This window comes from Gymnoscopelus braueri (assembly GCF_963280865.1).
Source record: "Gymnoscopelus braueri genome assembly, chromosome: 4".
Classification (NCBI taxonomy): Eukaryota; Metazoa; Chordata; class Actinopteri; order Myctophiformes; family Myctophidae; genus Gymnoscopelus; species Gymnoscopelus braueri.
In genome coordinates, this window is record NC_137605.1 from 21,961,559 (window position 1) to 21,974,465 (window position 12,907).

At 43.4% G+C, this 12,907-nt stretch overlaps 1 protein-coding gene across 1 annotated transcript; it reads left to right on the top strand.

The window, feature by feature from the left end:
* Positions 1 to 1,982: 1,982 nt before the first annotated feature.
* Positions 1,983 to 2,645, top strand: LOC308083509 (phosphatidylinositol-glycan biosynthesis class F protein-like; the record flags this gene model as incomplete). The annotated part of the gene is made up of 1 exon (XM_080425822.1): positions 1,983 to 2,645. The coding sequence occupies one exon, from the start codon at positions 1,983 to 1,985 to the stop codon at positions 2,643 to 2,645; it is 663 nt and encodes a 220-aa protein (XP_080281948.1).
* Between the last annotated feature and the right edge of the window lie 10,262 nt (positions 2,646 to 12,907).

The window sequence follows — 12,907 nt, forward strand, 5'->3', positions numbered from 1 at the left end:
TTTCCTGAAAAGTTTATATTTTGGACATACAGTAGCTGGTTTCTGCCTGACAGCAGAGATATATAATGCCATACAATACAGTGTTGACTGTTGGGGAGGGTACTTTAAAAGCAAGCTACCGATTACTTTGCCCACGATTGACTGGTCAATCAGGACTGATCTCTTGATTGATTGGGCAGTCTTACTGTAGACTGAACAACTAGCCAGTTGGCAAGGCACCAGGACAGGCAACTGCAGGAAAGGCAGTGCATACATAAAAGTGACATTGTTCTTTTTATTATCACTGCCAATGTCAAAATTTAGAAAACTAACGAACCAAGCTGTGCTGCTGCTGATAATGACAAAACCAAAGCACCTCAGAAAGAAACATTTATTTTACTTGATGATAATGACAACAATAGGGCTGCTTGCCTGCTTTGTAAGAAGCAAGTATTTTTGAGTATTTCAGGCAGGATACAAGAACTTGTATTTCCAATGGTATTTTTATGGCGTGGCTCCATAGGAGGCTAGCCGTGTGTGTGTGTGTGTGTGTGTGTGTGTGTGTGTGTGTGTGTGCGTGTGCGTGTGCGTGTGCGTGTGCGTGTGCGTGTGCGTGTGCGTGTGCGTGTGTGTGTGTGTGTGTGAGTGACCGGTGCTAATCTCGTAAACTGCTTTTTTTATGCAGTTGTGCTCTTACTATCTTGAATGTCTGCACATCTCAAACAATTTTGGCCATTCGCCCTGGCAAGGATAACACCCATTCAACCCTTTGCAACGCCTTGAAACCATCATATTATTACAGTCATTTTAGGTTTACTTACAGGTTAGTTAGTTAGTTGTTAGGGTTAGAGGTTCGAGAAAAATATAGTCAATGGAAACTCATACAAAGCTGTGTGTGCGTAAATGAGTGTTTAAATTAGTGTGCATGTGTATTTCTGTATGTTGATGTGTGTTCTTTATTGATGTTACAAGTAAATTAGTGTGAGAGTTGTTGACCTATATGGGGGTTGTGTAATTGAGTGACGGTCAGCTGCAGACAGGGGGCAGCATTAATTGAGTGGAAATATAGACTTCACACACGCACGTGTAATCAGCAAAGCATAGCCTATCAAGAATTTATTCCCCTCACACACACACACACACACACACACACACACACACACACACACACACACACACGCACACGCACACGCACACACACACACACACACACACACACACACACACACACACACACACACACACACACACACACACACAATCAACATTCTGTAATCAGTGTTGCATACGGCTGCCTATCCAGGCCTGACTAGCCGATTCAGAATATTAAACAGATCTGACAGGCTTATTAACCAACTGTGTGTCGGAGCATTTAGTCCCGTCTGGACCATGCAGTCACATCAAGATCTGCTGCTGTTGGTCTGGACCACTCACATCTCATCTGGATTGATTACTGCTGCCTGTAGCTGTTTTGATCATGATTGGCATAGAGAACACACTTTCATGCTGTTGGTGCAGAATTAGGGTTAGGGTTACACGCACGCACGCACGCACGCACGCACGCACGCACGCACGCACGCACGCACGCACGCACGCACGCACGCACGCACGCACGCACGCACAAACACAAATATAAAACGTGAAAAATTAAAACTGAATCATGTGGATCTCGAGATCTAAATGGGAATGGCGTTCATGTGGCCAGCGTGTGACGTCAGTCATCTACGACGTATCTATGAGTGTGACGTATTTATGAAGTATGACTCCAAATGTGGACTTACATTTCATTCAGTTAAAGCCTGCATCTGATTAACACCAACATAACATTTTAAAAGTGTCAATATATGCACAACCATGATGCATTGCGCATGCGCACGGGGCTGTCTCGGGTGGCGCTCCATGTTTATGGAAGAGAGGTAGAATGGTCTCCGCTGCTCACCCTGTGTTTTAAAACAAGGGTGTCGTATTGTTAGTGTCTAGTAACCGTCGGTGCGTCCGCCATTATGTGGGACCAGGAAATCAGAACCATGGTGTCCTCACACGCCATCCTTGCCTCCTCGGTGATCGTGTCCACCCTGGTGCCTGGGGTGCTGGTGCGGGGCTTCTCGGTGTACGAAACACACCTGCTGTGGCTTTACTGCCTGGCCGGAGCCGTGACGGTCGTCAACATCTCAGCGTTCTGGTTGTTAGGCATCACCTCACCTACCGAGAAACACACTCTAGGCTATAAGGTGTCCGGGTTGCTTCGCTCCTGTCTCTACCTCTTCCTCTCCTGCCTGTTCTACCATGCTGTGGTGGTTCTCTACGGAGCGCCGCTTATCGAATCTGCCGTGGAGACGTTCTCCCTGGCCGTGCTGCTGACTTCTCTGACCACGCTGAGGTGTCTGTGTGTCCTCGGTCCCAACGTCCAGGCCTGGATACGAGTGTTCACCCGCCATGGGGCCACGACTGTATGGGACACCTCCCTCCAGATTACTGTGGCCAGCACTGTGGTTGGAGCTTGGATTGGAGCCTTCTTCATACCCCTGAACTGGGACAGGCCATGGCAGGTGTGGCCCGTTACCTGTAGCCTTGGCTCTGCCATTGGATTCCTCAGTGGGCTTGTTGCTGCCCCTGCGTGGATTTACTCTCATCGCAAACAGCTCACCTACAAGTGCAAGTGGTGAACAGTTTTACGTCTTAATTTTTATGTATTTATTGATTTATTTATATTGTTTTTAGTTTTATTTATTGTTTTTGGGGGGAGCACGGCAGTGGCTCAGGAGGTAGAGTGGCCGCTTGGGAAGGTTCCCAGATCGATCCCTGGTTCCCGCCAGGCTTCGTGCCAAAATGTCCTTGAGCAAGACACTCCAGCTCCCTATGAGCAGATAGGTGCCTTACAAGGTGTGTGAATGTGTGTGGGTGATTGTAAAGCACACTGTAGAGTGCTTTGGATAAAGATAAACGCACCATTTTCCATTTACAAGCAGTTTGACGTTCCTGCATCAGACAGGTAGTGGAAGTTATCATTGGGGTGTGCTTCCTGGTGGAGATATGGGCTCCCCTGAGCGCACCTTTCTAGTTTATTTTTATCTCACTCTCACATAAGTGCTTTGTTGTTGAATTGGTGTCAATGCCAATCAAATCCTTAAGCCATCTTGACACGCTGCAACCAACCTCTGTACTGTACAGTATGTAGGACAACGATGTATCTGCAGACATTTATCTGATGCTGACACTTTTATTTATTTTTAATAGCTCCCCCCTTCAGTTGTCTGGTTTTTATTTATTTTTTGTTTTCATGAGAACTGTACGGATTTATCTGAAAGGCCTTCATAAAGTAAACTAGGAAATTATGCAGATCCATACAGAAAGCTGGAGCTCCAATGTGGATCTCAGACTTCGTGTGAACAGCCTGTGACATCATCATGTCTATGACGTATGACTCCAGATTTGGGGGTTTGAAGGTTTTCAGTGCAATCACAGCCTCATTGTGTTCCATTATTTTATACTGTATAATATATAAAATAAAACAAAAGTATAAAACATAATTACGTGAAAAAAAATTCCGTACTTCTGCGGCCTACTGGCAGTAGGCCTATAATGCATACAAAGTTTGGCGTTGATCAGAATAGTGCTTTGCAAGATTATCTCCGGACAGACAGACAGACAGACAGACAGACAGACAGACAGACGGACAGACAGACAATTCAGTCAAATTGTAACCCAGTCTCCAGACCTACGTTTCTGCCATCAAGCCCAAGAATTTAGGCTAGTTTGTCGTTCATTCATTGGATTTTACCTATAGTGTGTCAAGTCTTTGCAAAGTTGAATGTCATACTCTGCAGCAGTGGTACTTAGCCATTTTTTAGCTTGGGACCACTAACATATTTCAAACATGTACTATGTACATGTAAGGGTTAATCGCCCTGTTCATGTGTCTGTTTATGTTCTATCACTTGAGAAATTGGGCTGCATTGGCTAGTTCCAAAGCTGACCATGTAGCAAGAACTGTTCCTTTATATTAAGATGCTAAAACACAAAACCAGATGACTTTTTTTGGCCAACTTTATGGGTCATATTTTACTGTACATACTCGTCTGCAACATGAAGTTGAATGGTTGTCAATTCTGCAGTTGACGTTGGAATAATAAAATGTTTGAACTGGATCATCTCTCTACCTACCTCTCCACCATCTCTCTAATTTATTTGTGTGCATATGTGTGTGTGTGTGTGCGTGTGTGTGTGTGTGAATCTGTGTATGCACGTGTGTGTGTGTGTGTGTGTGTGTGTGTGTGTGTGTGTGTGTGTGTGTGTGTGTGTGTGTGTGTGTGTGTGTGTGTGTGTGTGTGTGTGCGCGCTCTCGTTCAAGCTGCTCACAAAACACTCTAAATGTTTTATCAGGTTCTAGCCATGGCTCTGTGTTTAAAAATGTACTCTGTCTGTCTCCCCCCACTCTCTCCATCTTTCTCATAGTAAGAGAGAAACTCTCAAATCAACACTACCAACTTTTACGTTATACTGTAAGTACTAAGTATGTCTCATTCTGAAACCTATACGTTAGATGGGGTCATGCCTATGTTCCCCCAGCCTTATGTTCCTAGCCTGATTATCAGACTGAAGCTGCGTGGAGCTTCAGTCTGACATTGGCTCCAGTGTAGGTGATTAAAAGGATTTGAATTTCCCTAAACCAATCACAAGAGATCCACGGATCCGCCTACATCTGATGTCATCGCACAGCTTGGTTTAGCAGATATTCGCTGATTGGCTTGTCGTTAGACCCACCCCCACCTAAGACTCTCATTGGACAATACACTTTTGTACCGAATAAATCCTAGGTTCACATTACAACACCAGACCAAGAGAGGCAGTTCACTCAGAGAGTGGGCGGGGTCTATGGTCTGGAACCAGGCTATTATGTTGCCTCAGTCTAGATTAGGGGTTAGGGTTTAGAGTCAGTTTTGAGGAAACATAGGGCTGAGGGAACAAATAGAAGAACGCTCGCCCCAAAACACTCGCCCGTGTCAAATCCGGCGACCTCAGAACGGTCGCCATCAGGTATTCCTAAACGTAACCTCAGTAAAACTATACCTAAACCTAACCTTATTCCTAAACGTAACATCAGTAAAACTATGCCTAAACCTACCCTTATTCCTAAACTTAACCTCCTCAGTAAAACTAACCCTAAACTTATTCCTAACCTTATCCACAGTAAAACGAATACAAGAGACATGTGAGTGTGTTTTGAGGCAAGCGTTCGGGTTACCGAGGGAACACAGGTAGATTCCCTTAGATAATTGAATACGGTATGATACAATGTTAGAAGGTTTGTGTGTGTGTGTGTGTGTGTGTGTGTGTGTGTGTGTGTGTGTGTGTGTGTGTGTGTGTGTGTGTGTGTGTGTGTGTGTGTGTGTGTGTGTGTGTGTGAGTGTGTGCACGTGCGTGCGTGCGTGTGTGCGTGTGTGTGTGTGTGTGTGTGTGTGTGTGTGTGTGTGTGTGTGTGTGTGTGTGTGTGTGTGTGTGTGTGCGCGCGTCGTTTTAAGGTCAACATGCTCCATTACGCTGTAGATACAGCTCTCTCTCTCTCTTCCTCTTTCACCATCTCATTCTGTCCATTCACGTTGTATTGGGTCAGCAGCGCTCCAGTCCAGTAGTCAGCATCATTATCAGCCAATCAGCTTTCTTCTCAGCAGGAAACTGTCAAGCAAGCACAAATGCTAGCAGTGGCAATTAGCACTATCTCTCCTCTGCCCTCCCCTCTCCTCGTGTCTCCTCTATTTTGCTCCTCACTCCTATTGTCTCCTCTCCTCTCCTCTCCTCTCCTCTCCTCTCCTCTCCTCTCCTCTCCTCTCCTCTCCTCTCCTCTCCTCTCCTCTCCTCTTCTCTTCTCTTCTCTTCTCTTCTCTCTTCTCTTCTCTTCTCGCCTCTTCTCGCCTCTTCTCTCGTTTCCTCTTTTCTCCTCCTCTCCTCTTCTCTTCTTTCCTCTTCTCTTCTTTTCTCTTCTCTCCTTTCCTCTCCTCCTCTTCTCTATTTACGGTTTCTGCTTTATTCAACTTTTCCTCTCTATTCATTCTAGTTCTGTCTATAATTCTACACTTTCCTCTCCTTTACTGTTTTTCTCCCCTCTCTTCCTTCGCCACATTTCCCTCTCTTTCCTCTCCTTCTCTAAATCTTTCTCCTTCCCTGCTCTATCGTTATCCCTCCCTCCTCCTTCCATCTATCCCTTCTCTCCTTTCTTCTCATCCCCAGTTCATTGTAGAACAGTCAGGATGGAGTGAGGGTGTTTTAGGAGGAGAGACAGAGAGACGGAGAGGTGAAGAGAGGAGTGGAAAAGAGGAGGGACGTATAATTGGTTGTGTTGCTGCGAGTGTGTGTGTGTGTGTGTGTGTGTGTGTGTGTGTGTGTGTGTGTGTGTGTGTGTGTGTGTGTGTGTGTGTGTGTGTGTGTGTGTGTGTGTGTGTGTGTGTGTGTGTGTGTGTGTGTGTGTGTGTGTCTGTTTGTTTGTTTGTTTGCATGTGGGGCTTGAGTGTCAGTGAGAGGATGCCAGAAAAATAGAGATGAGAGAGAAAAGCAGAGATGAGTAGGGGGAAAGGAGAGAGAGAGAGAGAGAGAGAGAGAGAGAGAGAGAGAGAGAGAGAGAGAGAGAGAGAGAGAAAGAAGAGGAGAGGTGATCACGGAGTGCAGGACAGGGGAGAGTGTAACGTTGGAGCACACAGGACGTGAGCTGTGTGAGTGCGCGTGCGTGTGAGTGTGTGTGTGTGTGTGCGTGTGCGTGCGTGTGTGTGTGTGTGAGGATATTATAATTGGCCAGATTTCCCTCTGACTGAGGTAATATCCCATGGGGAACGACGAAGAGAGAAGGAGAAAATGGAAAGAGTGAAAGAATAAAAAGAATGGAAGGAAACCAGGAAAGAAAGACAGAGAGGAGTGAGACATGAGATGAAAGAGAGGAGAGAGAGAGAGAGAGAGAGAGAGAGAGAGAGAGAGAGAGAGAGAGAGAGAGAGAGAGAGAGAGAGAGAGACAGACAGACAGACAGACAGACAGACAGACAGACAGACAGACAGACAGACAGACAGACAGACAGACAGACAGATTATTATTTAAAAATAGTGAAACAAGCTGATCTACAAGCTCACAACGCACACCTGCAATTTTCTATGCTTTCGTTCAACACTCTTGTATAAAAGTAGGGCATAAATTAGCGGAAAAAAAACTGTTGAAATATACAAGGTTTTGCCAGATGGCAACGAAATGAGAGAGGGGTGAGAGATGAGATGAGGAAAAGGAGTGAGCGAATAGACGAGAGAAGCAAATGAGAGATGAGATGATAGATGTGAATGAGAGATGAGATGATGAGAGCGGAGTAAGATGAGATCAGATGAGAGTGAAAGAGAGAGAGAGAGAGAGAGAGAGAGAGAGAGAGAGAGAGAGAGAGAGAGAGAGAGAGAGAGAGAGAGAGGTTACACGCACCTTTAGATCTTATCGACTGCACCATCAGAGTCACATAATTCTGTAGGTCATCAATTTCACCCTAAAAGCAGCATATTTTTCACGCTGCAGCCAACATTATGGAAATATTTTTGTTTTGATCCTTTTTAAGCAGCCACAAGGTTGCTCATCCATGCTACCATGCATTATCTACGGCAGTTTGACAATGTCCTATCTTTTCTTTTCTTTTCTTTTCCTCCCTTGGAAGCAGAATAATAATCATATTAATATAGCTGCAAGCAGCAATAATACAGGGCCAGTGAATGCAAAGAAAAAATAAAGAAGCAATGATAAGTAATATGCACAATAATAAGTCATAGAAACATAGAAGACTGAACTTGAGAGAAAGAAAACCATGCAATTAACAAATGAGCATTTTAAACCCTCACTAACCCTAACTTCAGTAAAACTATGCCTACCCCTAACCTCAAGAAATACTCTGCGTAAGCCTAAGAATGCCAAATCACGATCACCTCAACACATTGTCGGGGATAGGGATCGAACCAGTGACCTCCGGACTCATAGGTTGCCTTTCTTCTCAAGCTAGATATATGGCCCCCCTGTCTGTTGACATCTATAAGTCTTTACGTCCCGGATGGACCAAGCCTCTGTTTTGCTAACTACTCTGGAACACTGGTTCCTAACCATCTACCGATAGAGCAATTGTACGTCTCCTCGGAACAGAAACTGTTGAAAGTAGCCGATCTACAAGCTCACAAAACGTTGCTATCTGAAAAGTTGTGAGATTGGAGATCGGCTATTTTCACAATGAAGTATGTCATACATTGAAAAAACATACTCTCAAATAAGCATTTCATGCCATCTTTAACAATTGCACATGTATTCATTGATACAGTCATGTTGTTTGCAATGCACTTTAAATGAAGTCTGCATGAAGTGAGCCTTGAACCGGGGACCTTGCGGATGTCAGGCAGATGCTAGAGAGAAGCCATTGGACCAACAGACCTGAACTGGTGAAAAAGGAGCTCACACAGATGACACAGTTTCACACGAATTGCTCAAAAATCCTGGGTTTAAGTGTTTTTCAAACTGCTCAAAATTGAGGACAATCTAAGGGCGGAGCTTACTGGTCAAAGTGATAGATGTATTCCTCATGAGTCAAGGCACATGTGTAAGCAAGTTTCACGGCTGTCGGCCAAACGAGGCATGCGTTATGCCTGTTTAAAGTTTGCATGTTCAAAAAATTGCTATAGATCCCCCCTTTGGCCAATTGAAGTAAGATTGGTTTCAGTGATATTTGGAATGACCCTCTACATTACTGCAAAGTTTCAAAGAAATGTGAGTCTGCATGTGTTAGGCGCAGATAAATCATTTTCATAAAACTGCAATAGTTCAAATCTATCTCCTCCTGGGATTTTTAGTAATCTGCACGAAACGTTTTGCACATGAACTTTGGACCTCTGCGAACAAAACGTTAGTGGCGGATTTTCCATAAGTGAAAGAATGAAGCTTTTAATTGCCAATGAATGTTTTTCATATAATTCAAAATGGTGGGAGATCTAAAGGTCAGAGGTCAAAAGTCAGACCACAAAAGTTGTCGGGCATGAAGAGACGCATGTGTGTATCGAAGTTTCATGGCTGTAGGTCAAACAGAGCATGAGTTGTACCTGTTCAAAGTTGGCACTTTCAATTGAGTGCTATAGCGCCACCCTTTGATGAATGAGTGTGAGAATTATTTCTTGAAAGTTTTTCACAACCATCTACCATATGGCCGAGTTTCGTAAAAAGCGTATGCACGGTTAAGCCAGAACTGCCAAAAACAAGTGTTTTTCAAACTGCTCAAAATTGCGAAACATCTAAGGGCGGAGCTGACTGGTCAAAGTGATACATGTGTTCCTCATGAGTCAAGGCACAAGTGTAAGCAAGTTTCACGACTTTCGGCCAAACGAGGCATGACTTTTGCCTGTTTAAAGTTAGCATTTTCCAAAAATTGCTATAGCGCCCCCCTTTGGCCAATTGGAGTAAGATTGGTTTCAGTGATATTTGGAATGACCCTCTACATTTCTGCAAAGTTTCAAAGAAATGTGAGTCTGCATGTATGTGTTAGGGGCAGATGAAAATGTTTCATAAAACTGCAATAATTATAATCTACCTCCTCCTGGGATTTTTCTGCACAAAACGTTTTACACATGAACTTTGGACCTCTGCCGACAAAACGTTAGTGGCGGATTTTCCATAAGTGAAAGAATGAAGCTTTTAAGAGCCAATTTTCATATAATTCAAAATGGTGGGAGATCTAAAGGTCAGAGGTGAAAGTTGTTCAGCATGAGGAGACGCATATGTGTATCCAAGTTTCATGGCTGTAGGTCAAACAGGGCATGAGTTGTAACTGTTCAAAGTTGGCATTTTCAATTGAGTGCTAGCGCCACCCTTTGACGAAAGACTGTGAGAATTATTTCTTGATCGTTTTTCATGACCATCTACCATATGGCTGAGTTTCGTAAAAAGCGTATGCACGGTTAAGCCAGAACTGCGAAAAGTGGCAGAAGAAGAAACAGAATACTGCCAATATCAAAACAGAGCCTTGCTCTGCAGAGCCTGGCCCCGTAATAACAGTCCAGTTTAATATTAAATCAGTTATTTGGCAGTCAATGAGATGTTTTCTAATTTATATAAGCAACAGAATAATAAATAAATATACATTTTCAGAGCAGAAACTAAATCTTAATTGGGTGTGGGGCGTAAGGGACCAGGATATTGAATAGGCCCCCTATCCAATATCCTGGTCCCTAACACCCCAATTCAAGTGGGCGCTGGCACCAAAAAGATTGAGAACCACTGGGTTCCATGTTTTTAAGTGATGAATGTGTGACTGCTTGTGCTTAGATGCCAGTCAGATGCTCCGACTATGCTGCAACGCAATTCCATACTGACTCAAACATTTGCGTACACAAGTTGAGACTTGACGTGAGATTTGATTATAGGCTCCGCTCACGTCCAAATTGTTAAATACAGAGCACTGCCTGGAAATGACCGTAAGCCCAGTTTTTTGTTGTACGTTCATTTCATAAATGAGGGGCCGGCCCGGGTCTGTGTCTACAGTTACTGCATACAGTTTAAGCAATATCAATAGATGTGCAGTGTGGGTTATAATTGCTAATCAATACTCGAAATGTGTGTGTGTGTGTGTGTGTGTGTGTGTGTGTGTGTGTGTGTGTGTGTGTGTGTGTGTGTGTGTGTGTGTGTGTGTGTGTGTGTGTGTGTGTGTGTGTGTGTGTGTGTCTGTCTTCTGTTTGTCATTTCCTGATCTGCTCAAATACTGCCATCAATCCATCCATTCCCTGAAGAGCAAAGACAAACAGTCTTATAAATAGACGTTTCTGCCAAGCGCCGTGGAGCAATGCCTATTTTTAAATTATTATTCTAATATCAGAGTCTAAAATAGGACACGGTGCAATATTGGTCTCTGCTTTAATGTAGAAATGATTTCTCAGCCATGAAGTGAGCCAGCGAGGCCAGGACAAATGGGACGTTGTTAAAATACAAAATATTGACTTGTTCATATTGACTGGATGGAGTTTTCCTCTCTCGGAGGACACTTATTACCGTAGTTGTCACACACACACGCACACACACACGCGCGCACACACACACACACACACACACACACACACACACACACACACACACACACACACACACACACACACACACACACACACACACACACACACACACACACACACACACACACACACACACACACACACACATGCGCACGCACAAACACGCACTCATACACACACATGCACGCACGCACGCACACACACATAGACACATAGACAACACACATAAAGACACACAGCAGTGACAGCACTCACTGTACTTGGTGAGTATATGTACACAAAAGATTTCTTGCCGAATAATTGAATCAAGTATGCATGCATTGAAGCAAGCAATGAGAGGCATGTGTTTTGAAGCAAACAGTACACTTAAACCTCCACATTAATGGAATTCAGTGAAGTAGCATGTAATAAAAACTATATCGTTCATGGCTGGGACAGACATCCCAGTATGCCTCAGTGCGTGTTCAGTGTCTATTATGTCTTTGATTATCGTCTTATTAAGCTGTTATTGGCTATGTGGAGTGTGTGGAGGGATTAACATGTTATGTTTTTTTATTTATTATATATGTGTAAATTGGTTGCCAGTTTCCACCATGGGCGATGGAGGCAATTAAAGGGAAGCAACCCCCTCTTTTATGTGCTGTCAGGTGGTCAGTGTTTCTATAAAAAGTTGGTGTCTTGACTACTCTTTTGGATCAGCAACCCACGGATCGTTACAATTCAGTAGATTAATTAATTAAGTACTGATCATCACACCTGGTAACTCAGCTCTTGTCTTCTGTTTGGGTCATTAATTCCCTGTAGTGCTTCTAAGCAACCCAAACTAAGACCACAATTGACAGTCTTTTAAAGACATTTGTTTCAGTCGGGTCTAGCTTGTTGCTAAAGCAACTTTGTACACTATTCTGCATCCGAAAATAGCCGATCGATAAAGATCTGCAACGCGTCATTGAATCGTGACCCCAGTACCGTGATACGTACTGTATCGCCAGGTTCTTGCAGATACACAGCCCTGCCTGATGCTTGCACAGATTATTCTGGAGCATCACAGGAGTAGAACCACACCGCCAAATACAATGCAACAACATTGCAATAAATTGTTTTAATCTTGACAGGGGTGTCTGACTGAACTGTTTTGTTTTTCTTTAGTGAATAACATGACTAAAGACCCTATTCACCCTGTTCATATTACTTCTTCACTCTTAAGAAGAATTGCAGAAAAGAGAAAGTACAACCTGCAGTATATTAGGCCTGCATTAAAGACAACTCAGAACTCATTATTCTCACAACTAGGACATTTCCAACAATTGTGTTCAAGTGGATAACTCCGGACAAAAACAACTGCTGATGCCCACAGGAACTGCTACAAACTATACAAACACATATTGCGTAATTACAGATCAAATAATGTAATTATAAAAACTTTTACAATAATTCAATTGTTTCCTCTAACCATGAAGGATGACATGATTTCCGTGATTGTTTCTATGACATCACTCATACTCAGGTTGGTGAAATCGCAGCGCTGACCTTCCAACCTTAAATTCTGACTTAGTAAGAAATATGCAATAGTTTGGAGGTTTTCCTTTCTTTTTGCTTGTTTGTTTTGAAAGCAGCATATTCTTGCTGTCGGGAAGAAACATTGTGTCTCCATATTTCTTTTTTTTTCTCGTAAATTAATGCCCTACTTTATTTTGTGTCACACAAAAGTAGAGAAAATATTGGATATATACAAGCTCACAATGCCTTGCATCGCGAGGCTTTGTGAGCTGCTATTTTCACTATTTTAAATTTAAATAATAAATAAGGAACGGGTTTGGACTTACAAGGTTTCCACCGAAACTGTGATAATACGAGCCCCATTGGAACCCAT